Here is a 14,363-nt window from a genome sequence, read left to right as displayed (position 1 = left end):
CAACCAATGGCGGTGGCTGTAACGACGCAGAGGAGTGACGCATGTACGAGGCAATATCCAAAAACCACCACTGGAGGGCGCAGATAGTCGATAATATGCAAACCTCTTCTCTGGTTAATCTTTATGAAATGAGTTAGTTGCTCATCATCATGGAAGTTGCATAATTGCCTAGTGAAATGTGCTTGTTTTGAACAACATTAGCCGACATATTTTACCATATTTTGTTTAGTTTATTGTTTAAAAGTTCTAACTTCTTGCACATTTCGGCATTTGTCCGTGTTTGATGCCCCCCACCCCCCATTCATTAGGCCTACAGTGCAGTTGAAACTTGAAAGAATCCTTTACTTAATTCGCATTTTAGTCTGTTAAACTGTGTTTCCTGTGTGTTGTTTCCACGCTGGCAAAAGGAGCAGCCATAGGGGAGCAGCGCGTGACTTGGAGGTCCTGTGTGCAACTGTGCGTCCTGTGCGCAAAGGCGCGCAACCCTCGTGATGTTTTACGAGGGGGTAAAGTAAAGCAGACCTACAAGCTCACAGTTCGTCACGTCCGAGGCGCCGTGTGAGCTTGTAGGTCTGCTGTTTTCGGCCGCGACGAAGCATAATAAATGGGGCTTTACGCGCACGGGCACAATTTCTACCACCGGAGAGACTTGACAGCGAAAGCGCGCTCATGCGATCACCACGCTCTGACCCCCCCCCCCCCCTCTCTCTCTCTGAAGGACGAAGAACACGAGAGAGAGAGGGAAAGGGAGAGAGAGCTAGAGGGAGAGTAAGAGAGAGAGAGAGAGAGAGAGCTAGAGGGAGAGGGAGAGAGAGAGCTAGAGGGAGAGTAAGAGAGAGAGAGCTAGAGGGAGAGTAAGAGAGAGAGAGAGAGAGAGAGAGAGAGGGGGGAGAGAGAGAGATAGCTAGAGGGAGAGAGAGAGCTAGAGGGAGAGTAAGAGAGAGAGAGAGAGAGGGAGAGGGAGAGAGAGGAGGGAGAGGGAGAGAGAGACGGGGAGAGAGAGAGGGGGGAGAGCGAGAGAGAGAGAGAGGGAACACGGGGCAATTTCCATATACGGTACATTGATTTGAAATATCGGGAGAGAGAAGGACGAGAGACATTGAAAGGTTTAAAAGGACAGTCAGAATAATAGCCTATCGGCAGTGCGTGCGCGAGAGAGAGAGAGGGACACACACACGCGCATAGCGGAAGCTTATCAGGGATTGTCCGCGTCTCGTGCCTCCCACACACACACACACACACACAGTCACACACACACACGCGCGCGCACCGTCGCGTACACACACACGCCGTGGTGTTGGTGTCGCCCTCGCCTTTGAAGCGGTGAGTGCAGAGCGCGCTGGGGAACGGAACGAGGAGAGGAGGAGAGAGAGAGAGGAGCTAGTGTAGCAACCATGGAGGGGATGCAGGCATACGGAGCTGGGAAGGCCGGAGGGGCGTTCGACCCCGTCACGTTTTTCCAGCAGCCCCACACCGTTCTCCGCATAGTGTCTTGGGTGAGTAGCTACTCCTCTGACTCCTATACTCCTAGTATACTACTAGCATACGTTTTGATTTCATAAGAGCCCCCCCCCCCCCACGACGTGGACGAGCATCTGTCACGATGTCGTCGTCCACCCCCTGACTGTCGCAGGTTATATTCCTTGTTGTTGTGGTGATTTGACATTGAGATTGTCCTGTTGTTGCCTACGTACACCACACACACCTCCACTCTAGAGCTAGCTGTGTGTGTGTGTATGTGTGTGTGTGTGTGTGTGTAAGTTCACTGTTTATCTATTATTATTATTAGACTATATGTTCTCCACGAGTCTTTGGGTATGGCTACTTATAGAACAGCGCTATATAAATGTATAGATTATTATTTATTTATTATATTTTTCATTTTTTGCTGCCTCAACAGGCTCTGTGTGTATATTGGAATGATTACGATAGTGTTTATTATAGGCCTATAGGACCACCATGCAACAATAGTACGTGTTTGTGGAGTTGGGCTATGGGTTATTATGGTTAATATTGAAGACCCGCCATTCCACCTGTTTCTCATTTGTGTGAGCACACACACACACACACACACACACACACACACACACACACACACCAGGGCCAAATTAGCTATTGGGCCGGTGGGGCCCGTGGCCCTCAGGGCAACTGGACTGCTCGGTACTGGGTTTGAGGCCCTGAAAAGGGCTCCTGGGGACCTTCATTAGCTGTTCATTGTGTTACATTTAGGTAAAAAAAAGATGATAAAAACTCTGATGCTATAGCCTTCAAAGCAACCAAAGGTATGGCGCCCCCATATCGTGCAAGTCTGATGGACCCTATAGTAGAAACCCTCCCGCTCGCTCAGATCAGAGGCTGGAAGTACCTTTGCTAAAAACACGTCCCAAACTCTTCTCCCTTCTGGCTCCAAAACTATGTAAAGCACTTAAGTTCCCATAGAAATCAGAACTGCAGACTCACTCCCAATCTTCCGCCGTAGTCTGAAAACCCACCTCTTCAGACTCAATCTTAGCCTGTAGCACTTGCCCATAGCACTTGCCCTAGCCTCGATGACCTATAGGGGTATACATAAACAATGTAAACACTTTGGAAGTATGTCATACATAGAACCTCCGTGGCATTAGGTGAGTAGTTCATTGTATAAATCTCATGCTGGCTCACGCTGGTAAAATCATCAACAACAGCAACAACAACAGCTGCCCAAAAAAAACATTAACAGGTAGGCTACAGTACTGTTAGGCTACTGTCACTGCCTGCAAGAATGTGATGTTGTTAAATTGAAGTCCACTTAGCCTGCTTATATCATGCCCATACCATAGTGCTTGTACTTGGAACTGTTTGGCCGCCGTGCCAATTCTTATAAACATTTGAGTTCTTTAGTTGAAGTGAGTCCGGCGTGCACTGGCACTGTGGCACTGTGGCAGTGTGGTGTTGAATGGTTTGCATTTGTGTGAGAGAAAACCGCAGTAGCCGATGTGTTTGTTTTAACTTTTAACCCATTCATGAACCCCTTTTGGTGTTATAGCTGTTGAAAAATAGCAGATCTACAAGCTCATAGCGTGGCACACATGTGCCGCGCTACCACGAGAAATCGTGAAAATGTGGCGTGAAAATATTTTAATATGTATTCTCTTTCAGAGCGAACATTTTTAACCCAAATCTTTGCTTCCGATGGGGTCCCTGGAACAACATATTTTCAGATGGGGGTCGGCGGCCAATTACATATAATATTTTGGGGTCCATGACATGAAATAGTTTGAGAACCACTGACATAGAAACATAGGTTTTTCAGAAATGTTCAGATTTAGAAGACATATTGTAGAATAGGCCTATCTCACAGCCCGCTTTCCACGCCCACTTCCGGTAGATAGTGGTGTCATTTAACATTAGCATTTACACGTTTTTTTCTCTGGAGAATCTAAGTACATTTCCTAATGTAAAAATGTGACAGACCAATATTATTATGAAGCAAACAAGATGGTAAATCAGCTCGAACAGATAGAACAAACCTTACCTTGAGAAAACAAAAGTTGTAGACTTCTTAAATAACGTCTGTTAACATGTAGTGTCTATGGAGTGACGTCACACTATCACCACTAGTCCCGAAAGGGGGCGTAAAAAGGGGGCGGGGAAATTCTGTGAGATAGGCCTATTGGCCTCAGGTCTAAATGGGTTAAAGCGATGTCACATCAAGCTTTGATGGGTTATTATATGGTACCATATATGTATGGTGCTGTACAGTGGGTGGGGAGGGTTGTTCACGGGGGCATGATTGTGCGTTCTGCCCCCCTGGTCCGGTATTGACTTGTCCCGCCAGTGGATGTGATGTTATCGACAGGAACACATTGTAGGTGAGATCATAATCATGAGCATATCTCTCTCTTTCTCTCTCTCCCTCTCTCTCTCTGTCTCTCTCTCTCTCTCTCTCTCTCTCTCTCTCTCTCTCTCTCTCTCTCTCTCTCTCTCTCTCTCTCTCTCTCTCTCTCCTGCGTTTCTATTCAATTGAACATAATGTGTGTGTTATGACATTGTAGATCGGCTCTTAAGTTGTCGGCAAGCGACACAGTCGAGGTAAAACATGTTTTTTACTTTCTTCAGTATTCTTCAGTACATCTCAGAGGCAAATATAGTACTTTTTACATCCCAGGCAGGGTGTGAAGACAAGGAGAGGTGTGACAGACACAGTGGAGAGGGGAAGCTCATTAGCTAGATAAACAGAGCGGGAGAGTTACATATAGAGACATAATTATAGTAACAGTAACTGGAAAATATAACTAGGACCCAGAGAAGCTGTAGTGGGGAAATAGCAGTACATTTACTGATTCTGAGGACACCCTTGAAAACAAGGCTGCAACTCACTTATTCAAAATAAATAAATACCTTTTTTATTTGTACTGTACTTTACTCGAGTATTTCCCATTTCCAATATTTTTTATTTCTACTCCACTACATCTCAGAGGCAAATATTGTACTTTTACTCCACTACATTTATTTGAAAACTTTAGTTTCTATTTCTAGTTAGTTTGATCATTATGACAAAACATACATCCAACACTTAAGCCCTACAGCTACATTTCGTCAATTTGGTAATAGACGATCTACTAGCTCACATATTTTCAAGATATTTCTATACATTTGAAAACTTGAAATGGGACATTCTGCATAGTGAGTACTTTCTACTTTTGGAAGCCAGTCACAGGCAAATTGTATGGAATTGTATAAAGTATCAAAAAGCTGTTTTGACTCCCATTGTCACATTACTCCCAAGATCATACAGTGTACCTAATTTGGTGAAGATTGGTAAAATAAATGACATTCAAATTTGGGGTTGATTGGACCTTATTTTCCGTTATTCCTTTATTTATTTTCCTTTTTTCCTTTGGACCATATTTTATTTTTGACCTTATTTTCGATCTTTCAGGCAGATTAGAGCACTATGTCAAATGACACTTTCAAATACGAATGTCAAGATTGTGACCTTGGTCAATCAAATCAAGATGACATAATGTGACGCCCACACGTATATGTGGCATCCATATGTTCATTGCAATTTCAATTGCATAATTGACATCATTTGGTAGTCATATAGCTACTATGGAATATACAAAATCTATACTTTCACTTGACTCTCATACACAATTTGAAGAAAAAAGAACACTGCCAAAAAATATCTAACCTACAGTTGAGGCTGCATGGTACAGCACCACCCAAGAGGCCAATTTGAAAAAACTGGGAACTGATTGCTCTTATAGTTTCTGAGGTTAGCTTTGGATTCACAGACACAGACACTCAGACACACACAAACACACAGGGGCGAAAGCAAAACCCCTGCATCTGGCTGATACGGCCTGCATGGCCGAGATAATAATGGATCCCAGACCAGGAACTGGTTGGAATAACGTGTTCCTTCCACACGCTAAGTCCAACCATGCAGGGAAACTCACCCCTCCTGTCAGGTGAAAAGAAGCGGCGTTGGACTCCTCATGCAGTGAAGGAAGTATATGAGGTCAGTCCGTTGCTCTCCCCAGGTTGGCAGAGGAATGTAGCACCCAGGATTACATTAGATAATTGACACTGGTTGAAAAAATGGGGTTACAAAATCGTATGATAAAAATTTAAGAGAAAAATAAATTGATCCCAGACGAATCGAGACTAGATTGGGGAGCCAGCTGTTTCCCCAGCCAACAGGTACAGCACTCTTCTTTGGGTCCACCACAAATCATTGCTGTCGGGCAGAAACCTCTGATCTCCATAATTTAACATTTTGTGTTTTTTATTTTCTTAAATGAATGCCCTACGTGTCCATACTACCCTACTACAGCGTAGTAGGGTAGTATGGACAGTAACCAAGTAAAGTTACTTGAGTACTGTGCCTAACTAAAACAATTATCTGTACTTGATTACTTGTGTACCTTTTTTTGGATACTATATTTGGATCACTCCACTACAATTTCAAAGACAAGCATTGTACTTTTGACTCCACTACATTTCTTGGAAAGGAAAAAGTACATTATGAATAAACCACTTATTCAAATGACCACTTAACCACGACTCACCTAATTCAATTTTGGTGAAAAGTTCAGATCTAAAAGGTCACAACGTGTCACGTGGCACGTGCGTATGTGCACACACGCGCGCACACACACACACACACACACACACACACACACACACACACACACACACACACACACACACACACACACACACACACACACAAATGCGCAGTGCAAAGTAACATTTACTCTATCCTACTTAAGAACAATTTTGAGGTACTTGTACTTCACTTGCGTATGTTCATTTTTAAATACTTTTAACTTTTACTACTCCACTAATATCTCAGAGGCAAATATTTTACCTTTTACTCCACTACAATAATTTGACAGCTTTAGTTTGGAGAGTAATTTAGCGTAAACACAAATGCAGCACGGCATTCTTTCATCTTCTTGCAAAACAAATACTGTCTGACAGTGACACGCATTCACACACACACACACACACACACACACACACACACACACACACACACACACACACACACACACACACACACACACACACACACACACACACACACACACACACACACACACACACAAACACACACACACACACACACTAACTTAGCACCCACTTGTCAGAATTCTGACACAGAGCTTGGTAATTATTTCAAGGTTAGCAGTAGGATGGAGTCAGCAAGCATGGATGTGTTTGTTTGCTTGCATTTATGCATGTTTCAGACTGAAAAAATATATAATAATACTATTTTGTTGGAGACATTCAGTACTATACTGTAAATGAGACTCTTGTAACGAATACTCATCACACCTGAGTAAAAGTATATTTGCAAATAATTGTTAACACCTGGCACTTCAAGTGCCAGGTGTTAAAGCGCCACTATACCTTATTTTTAGTATGTTAATACAATATGACTTCTACCATTGGGGTGGTTGTATTATGTCTCCCTGCTCTTCTATTGAGCCATTTAGATGGTGTCAAAGGTCATGTCTCACATAGACACAGGATCTGGCATGGATTCTGACCGGATGGTCAAGATTCAATTCATCCCCTGAGGAAGCAGGCAGGCTCTATTAGCTCAATGGTAAAACATGTCGGCACTTGCGCAGGAAAACGGGTTAAAATCCGAGGTAGAAGAGGAAAGTTATATACAGTACAGTTAAGACACTGTAGTGTTGGCCTGGGCCGTGGCTCAGCGGTCCAGGCACCTTGGCTGGTAATCCAGTCTGGCAGTGTGCCGCGGGTTCGACTCCTGATCCCGACAGCCCTCACTGCATGTCACCCCCCCATCTCTCTCTCCCCATTTCCTGTCAGCCTTCCCTACTGTCTGTCCCTCCATAAAAAAAATATAAAATAAAGGCGAAAGCCACAAAAAAAACATTTAAAAAAAAAAATAAGACACTGTAGTGTCAGATAAATCGACTTCACCTTGTTTTGGCTGTTATTGTATTTTCATATTGGTAATAACAAAAACATACAAGTCTAGTACTCTATGCTAATTTAAATCAGATGTTACTTGAACCCTAGCGTCCATATTCTGGGCATATCATAATAGGCGAACATTTGGCTAAAATAGGCATACATTAACCGAAAATAGCCCATCTTGTAGATCTGTCATTTTCAGCTAAGTGCTTATTGGTGTAGACTGTAGAGGGAGAAAACGATCATACCTTTTAGAAGACAAGGAGAAGGAGAACGGTACGAGATAAATGATGAGAAGTGTAGATAGGACGGGATATGTAAGTAAATGGAAGGTCAGGATGGTGCCCTCCATTTGTCTGTCTGTCTGTCTGTCTGTCTGTCTGTCTGTCTGTCTGTCTGTCTGTCTGTCTGTCTGTCTGTCTGTCTGTCTGTCTGTCTGTCTGTCTGTCTTTCTCTTTTCTCCCGTGTAGAAACACACACACACACACACACACACACACACACACACACACACACACACACACACACACACACACACACACACACACCATGGAATTATATGAGCAACTGCTACCATGGTGATGGCAGCAATCAGATATCCCCACAGCCCAGACCAACACACTGCTGCAGACACTCAGTATAAAAGCGCACACACACACACACACACACACACACACACACACACACACACACACACACACACACACACACACACACACACACACACACACACACACACACACACACACACTATTCCTGAAAAGTTGCAATGCGAAAATGGTAGCCATCGTTCTCACGATAATACAAATCTAAACATATATATATTTTTAATTCTTGTTTAAAAAAGATCTGCCTAACGATGGGTTTCTGAACTGCCCACATTCCTCCTATGAGACACAGACAGAGTAGAAAGAAATTGTGCTATTTTATCATAAACATATAGTGAGGACCAATTATATGAAGATAGGTTGAAAAGTGTTGAAGTGGTCCTTTAACCCAGAGGTTCCCAAACTTTTCAGTTCGAGACCCAAATGAGAGATTAGATGTTTACCTGGCAAACTTTTATTTTATTTTTTATTTTTTTTAAGAACTACCAAATTGATATATATTTGGCTGTGGAGAAATAGCAGATGTACAAGCTCGCAGCGTGGAACAAAGTGATGCGCTGTGAAATTGTATATCTGCTATGTGCTATCTTTGAATAGCAGCACGTTTTTCAGAAAACCTAACAAGGTTAGGATTTATAGATTTTCAAAGGTGTTTTTAAAATGGGCCTCAGGTCTCTAATGGGTTAATGTAGCATCAAAATCACTTTAACCTTATTTACAAATAGCTAGTGTTTATAGAGTTACAGTGCTTAAACTGATCAGTTTAACCACCGCTTTCAACACATCATGAATCTGTGACTTGTTGTGAGCTTGTAGATCTTAGGGCTTTCACTTCTAGTGATTTTTACTAGTTGACTAGTTGCCTAGTTTTCTAGTCGACTAGTCGACTTTAAAAACTGTGTACATTGGTGACTATAATAGGGAATAAATAATAATAATAACTTTTTTTTTCTTATGAGCTAGTCAACTAGTACCAACAAGGTCGACTAGTGGATTTACTAGTCGGTAGTTGAATAATCAAATCAAATCAAATCAAACTTTATTTATAAAGCACATTTAAAACAATCGAAATTGACCAAAGTGCTGTACAGGGTGAGACAAAAACATCAACAATTTATACCACAACAACAAAAACATATAACACAATAACGCAAGTGCAATAAAACAAAACATTAGGTGCGATTAAAAGCCAAAGAATAAAAATGTGTTTTAAGAAGTGATTTAAAAGACTCAACAGAGTTTGCATTTTTTATATTGAAGGGCAGACTATTCCAGAGCCTAGGAGCAGCAGAGGCAAAGGCACGGTCGCCCCTACTCCTGAGGTTCGTTTTGTGAGCTTCCAGGAGCAGCTTGTCTGTTGACCTCAGTGCCCTTTGTGGGGTGTAAGGGACGAGAAGTTCCGTTAAATAAGAGGGGGCTAGGCCGTGCAGGGATTTATAAGTAAATAAAATAATCTTAAAATCTATTCTAAAAATGACAGGGAGCCAGTGAAGTTCAGCTAAAACTGGTGTTATGTGTTCTCGTTTTTTTGTGCCGGTGAGGAGGCGAGCAGCAGCATTTTGCACCAACTGCAGGCGCTTTAGTGATGCCTGGTCAATGCCGGAGAAGAGGGAGTTACAATAGTCCAGTCTTGAGGATATAAAGGCATGTATTGCCATCTCCAGCTGTTTGGGTGGAAGATAGGGTTTGACCTTTGCCAGCAATCGTAACTGAAAGAAGCTGCTTTTTACTACAGAACTAATGTTTTTGTTGAGTGTGAAGTTACTGTCGAAAGTGAAACCAAGGTTTTTGACGGAGGAGCAGATGTTTGAGCTGAGAGGGTGAATGGGATGGTGTTATTTTTGTACGGTGTAGTGTCAAGGCCAAAGAATATCACTTCTGTTTTATTTGAATTCAGATTTAAGTGAGTTATGGGTGTTGGTGGTGAGGGGTAGATAAATTTGGACATCATCCGCGTAGCAATGGTATGCGATGTTGTGTTTTTTGAGGATTGCTCAATACTAGACTAGTTGCTTAAAGCCCTAGTAGATCTGCTATAAAAATAAGACAAATACACATTAATCTGGGGGTCCTTGACATGAAAACAATTTGGAACTACTGACATGACCTGAGTCTACTATAATGTTCTCTAAAAGAACAACCTGACCATTGTTTTACAGTTAGTTCAATTTACAGGAGATTACTGTGTGTTCCAGTGTTTCGATCTGCAGTGTCGTGCGTGCGTGCGTTTGTGCGTGCGTTTGTGCGTGCGTGTGCGTTTATACTGGAGCCATAAAATACTTTTCAATCAATACAGCAGCTGTTTTAAATCATTCACAAGCAGCTCGATTGATCTGATTGGATTGATATGGAAAACCTGTTGAATGGCAGTTGTGTGCAGTGCTGTGTGCTAAGTGCATCTCTGTGCAGAGTCAACTATACATTCTGATGGCACACAGCCTGCTGCCATATCTTTATGTTTATTTGATTGAGAGAATATTGGAGGTGGCATGCTTGCACAGTGGTGGAAAGCAAGTAATTTAATTTACTCAAGTAAGTACAATGTTGAGTTGTTTTTTAAATATTTCTATACTTCTACTCCACTACATCTCAGAGGCAAATATTGTAGTTTTTACTCTACTGCAATTTCCAATTATTTAGTTACTTATTAGTACTTTATGTTATACTTCGGCTATTCAAAAAAATCTACAAGCTCACATTGCGTCACAATTGATTGAATAATGTGTGATCTTAGATCGTATATTTTCCAAAAGGTTGACATTTAGAACCATGTCAGTAGTACTTTAGAGATATTTTGATGCCAATACATTTGAACTTTTACTGAAGTTAGATTTTGGATACAGTAGGCCTTGAAACGGAGTGTTTTTATATTGTAGTATTGCTGTTATTATGCAAGTAAAATCAAGGCAAGGCAGAGTCTGATGTAATGTACGCATTTTTTTTTTTGCCATTCTGAATTCTTATAGACGGGTTTAATATCGCGTCAAGAACTGTGTTCCAAAAATAATCGGTGGTTTGACTCATATGGATATGAAGCATCAACTGACGGCGAGAAAAAGCTAACGTTACCGCTGCCAAATTAATATTTTCTTTTGCCAGAAACAGACTGTATCAATCATGAGACGATTCTGTTATTCTGTTATTCTCCATAGAGAAATGACTTCTGTGACCTAGGGGATGAATGAGTTGACGTACAGTACGCCAGGACTTCAGTAGCACATTTCTACAACAAGGCAATTCAATGTGCTTTACACAGAACAGAACATCAAGCAAGGAAACACAATTATAGGCTACTATAACATTAGCATGCATAAAACAAAATAAGTAAAAAAAAAAAACCCAAAAAGAAAACAGATACTTTATACAGTGCAGAAGAGCAGGAAAAAGTAACTCAATCAAAGGCAAACAGAAAGGTCCTTATAGTTGTGTTTTAAAATAAATAAGACACACAAACACACACTTTTGGCTATAGCGGTGGCCTCTAATTTGCCGTGTGTAAGTGACCTTCTGATGATCACAAGACCAAGCAGGACCCCACGTGGTGTCCTCCACAATGCCCGCTTTCTTCAGCAGCAGGAACCTTGTGATCTAGCTGCGCTGTCTAAGGGCTCAGAGAGGCTGAGAGAGCGCACACACACACGTACACACACGCACGCACGCACGCACGCACGCACGCACGCACGCACGCACGCACGCACGCACGCACACACACACACACACACACACACACACACACACACACACACTCAAACACACGCTGCAGGCAGAAGAAAGGGGGATGGTGTGGAGGGGATTCACATAAGTCTCCGCATTAGTGTCACATGGCTCATCTCCTTACTGTGTCTCTATGGGCGAGGGAAGCAGGTGGTGCAGATAACTGAGCAGCCAATGATTCTACTATCAACCTGGTAGAGACCAGTCAGGAAGGAAGGGGACTCCATTTCTCTGATCCTCCTGAGCCGGAGAATCTGAAAGAAAATACATGTATTTTTACATTTTGCAATAGTGCTGCAACTATCCATTATCTTCGCAGCGATTATTTAATAAATTACTTTCCCGATTAATCTAATAATCGAGAAGTGAGTTTAAAAGAAATAATGTGTTAAAGTTTCTTCTGCCGGTGCCTAGTAATTATGAAGTATTATAATACTTGACTTTATAATTCCAATTCTAAAATGCTTTATAATGTGTTATGATAATTGTTACAGTATAAATCGTTATAATTATACATTGTTACAAGCATAATGCTCATAATAGTATACCGTATGTGACTATGTGTATAATGCATTATAGACATGGGATGCATGTCAGTGAATTGATTAAGCATGTAAGCCCTATTTTCTACTTTGTTGCACAACGGTGTCGTGCCGAGATAGTGAAAATCTCTCAAAGCTACATTTAGTTTGATTAACTGTTGCACCTCTGTTTTGTGATGTTGCATTGCACTCCAGCTTTAGAACACCATGCTTTTATTTGTCTCAGTGATTGAAGAGCCTTCTAACTGTCTCCTCCTTTCATCTACACAGTGTGTACACTTTCAGCCTCGCATCCCTACTCTGGGCATGAGCAGGAGGGGTAAACCTATTATAAAATGAAGGACGGAACCTCTGTCCGTCCGTCTGTCTCATCTGCATTTTCTCTCTCAATAGGTTCAGCAATTCATCTGAACATGCACACGGGCATTGACCATTTTATTTAGCATATGCAGACAGTGAGGAAGCTGCTTATTAGTGTTTTTATGTGAACAGTGGAGAGTCCCCGTTACGGTCCCTGTAGCCCAGTGGTGCCCAAAAGGTAGATCGTGATCTACCAGTAGATCACAAAGGTAGATCACATGCCCTAAAAATATATAATTTAAAATATAAAAAACTGTCACTGCCACTTGAATTAAGGTGACTTGATTGACATCAGCTCGAACCCACAATCCAATACTTTGTTTTCAAGATTGTTGCACACAAACATCATTAGCATTACAAAGTTATAATTTATCTGAAAATACTATACCAATATATACCATATATATACCAATTCAATTTCCCCCCTCTATTTCCTATTCCAAGTGTGTTTGTCTTATATGTAACGACAGTACGACAGTGCCGTGCAGCTCAGCATCCATTTTTGTGTGGGTAGATCTTGTTTAGCTGGTCATTTTAAAAGTAGATCCCAAGTAAAAAATGCGTGGGCACCCCTGCCGGGCCAGTGTAGCCTATATGGGATCAGTAGCCACTGAGTGGACATATAGCTTTGGGGCTATAACAGTATACATGCTCACAAACGCAACGCCACACAGAGAACGGCGGTAGGCTACAAAGTTAGAAAGGAGTTTGACTTATAGCGCCTGTTTCTTCAGCTCAGACATCCTTTTATGAGCTGCGAGCAGCTTTGCATATCAATGTCCATAGTACTCCCCCATAGCACATGCACGCACATTTGACACGCATCGACGGCGGGTCATAAATTACAGTGCTGTCACCACAGGATGACATGATGAGCAGCTTCCACTCAAAAAGTGTGTAACTATTGCGAGCGCATAACCCAAAAGCCATGCATATAGTTTGGGTGTTCACAATGGACTATGGACTATAGTGATAGATTAATCAAAAAAATTGATTTTTACCACAGCTATCAGCCACTAGAGTAGTGTGGTGGTGATTACCATGCAGAAACACTTTGCTCTCTCGCTGTATCTTGGTAAGAGTTTTGTTTGGCAGCCCAAAAACATCGCTGTCTACCAAAACTGTGAAAACATCAGAATGCAGTGAGTTCCTGCAGTGGCTGATGACTGCTAGAAATGTTATTTATTGTTTTGTTATACTGTATTATGCCTTTACGTGAGATCAAGTTAGCCATGAAGATTTACAACGAGGCACACGATGGCACACACATTGTTGACAGCCCCGGGGGTGCAGTACTTAGTTTAGACAGTACTTGGTTTAGACTAGTCATTGGTTAGACCTACAGTCGTCCTACAACTACAACCTATCTCAAACCCTCACCCTAACCCTAACCTCCCACGGGGCAGCACCTAACCTTAACCCATGTCTAACCAATGACTAGTCTAAGTATGCACCCCAGCCCCGGAGTAAAACCAGCACAATACGGATACAGATTGTGACTCTTGACAGGCTGTGTGGTATTATCACCATTCTATTCAGCTTAACACTGCGGTCCCTGTACTAATACTGCTGACTGACTTGATACTGCAGGAACAGTGTGGTGAAGTGTTGGCTCCGTGAGCACAGAGACACTGAGCTGTCAAGTGGCAGTCCAGTGCTACTGAACGGCGACACAGCGAGGCAGCATGTCAGCTATAGC

At 42.1% G+C, this 14,363-nt stretch overlaps 1 protein-coding gene across 1 annotated transcript in view; it reads left to right on the top strand.

The window, feature by feature from the left end:
* Positions 1-1,087: 1,087 nt before the first annotated feature.
* syngr1b (synaptogyrin 1b) overlaps positions 1,088-14,363 on the top strand; it is a 23,681-nt gene continuing 10,405 nt past the window's right edge. Inside the window, exon 1 of the mRNA XM_079498745.1 lies at positions 1,088-1,496. Within this exon, the coding sequence (XP_079354871.1) occupies positions 1,395-1,496 (102 nt within the window). The 5' untranslated portion in view covers positions 1,088-1,394. The remainder of the gene's footprint in view (positions 1,497-14,363) is intronic.

Source organism: Electrona antarctica, assembly GCF_951216825.1.
Source record: "Electrona antarctica genome assembly, chromosome: 4".
NCBI classification, from domain to species: Eukaryota; Metazoa; Chordata; class Actinopteri; order Myctophiformes; family Myctophidae; genus Electrona; species Electrona antarctica.
Note: the sequence above shows the minus strand (reverse complement) of the source record. Positions and strands in the feature narration are given on the sequence as shown.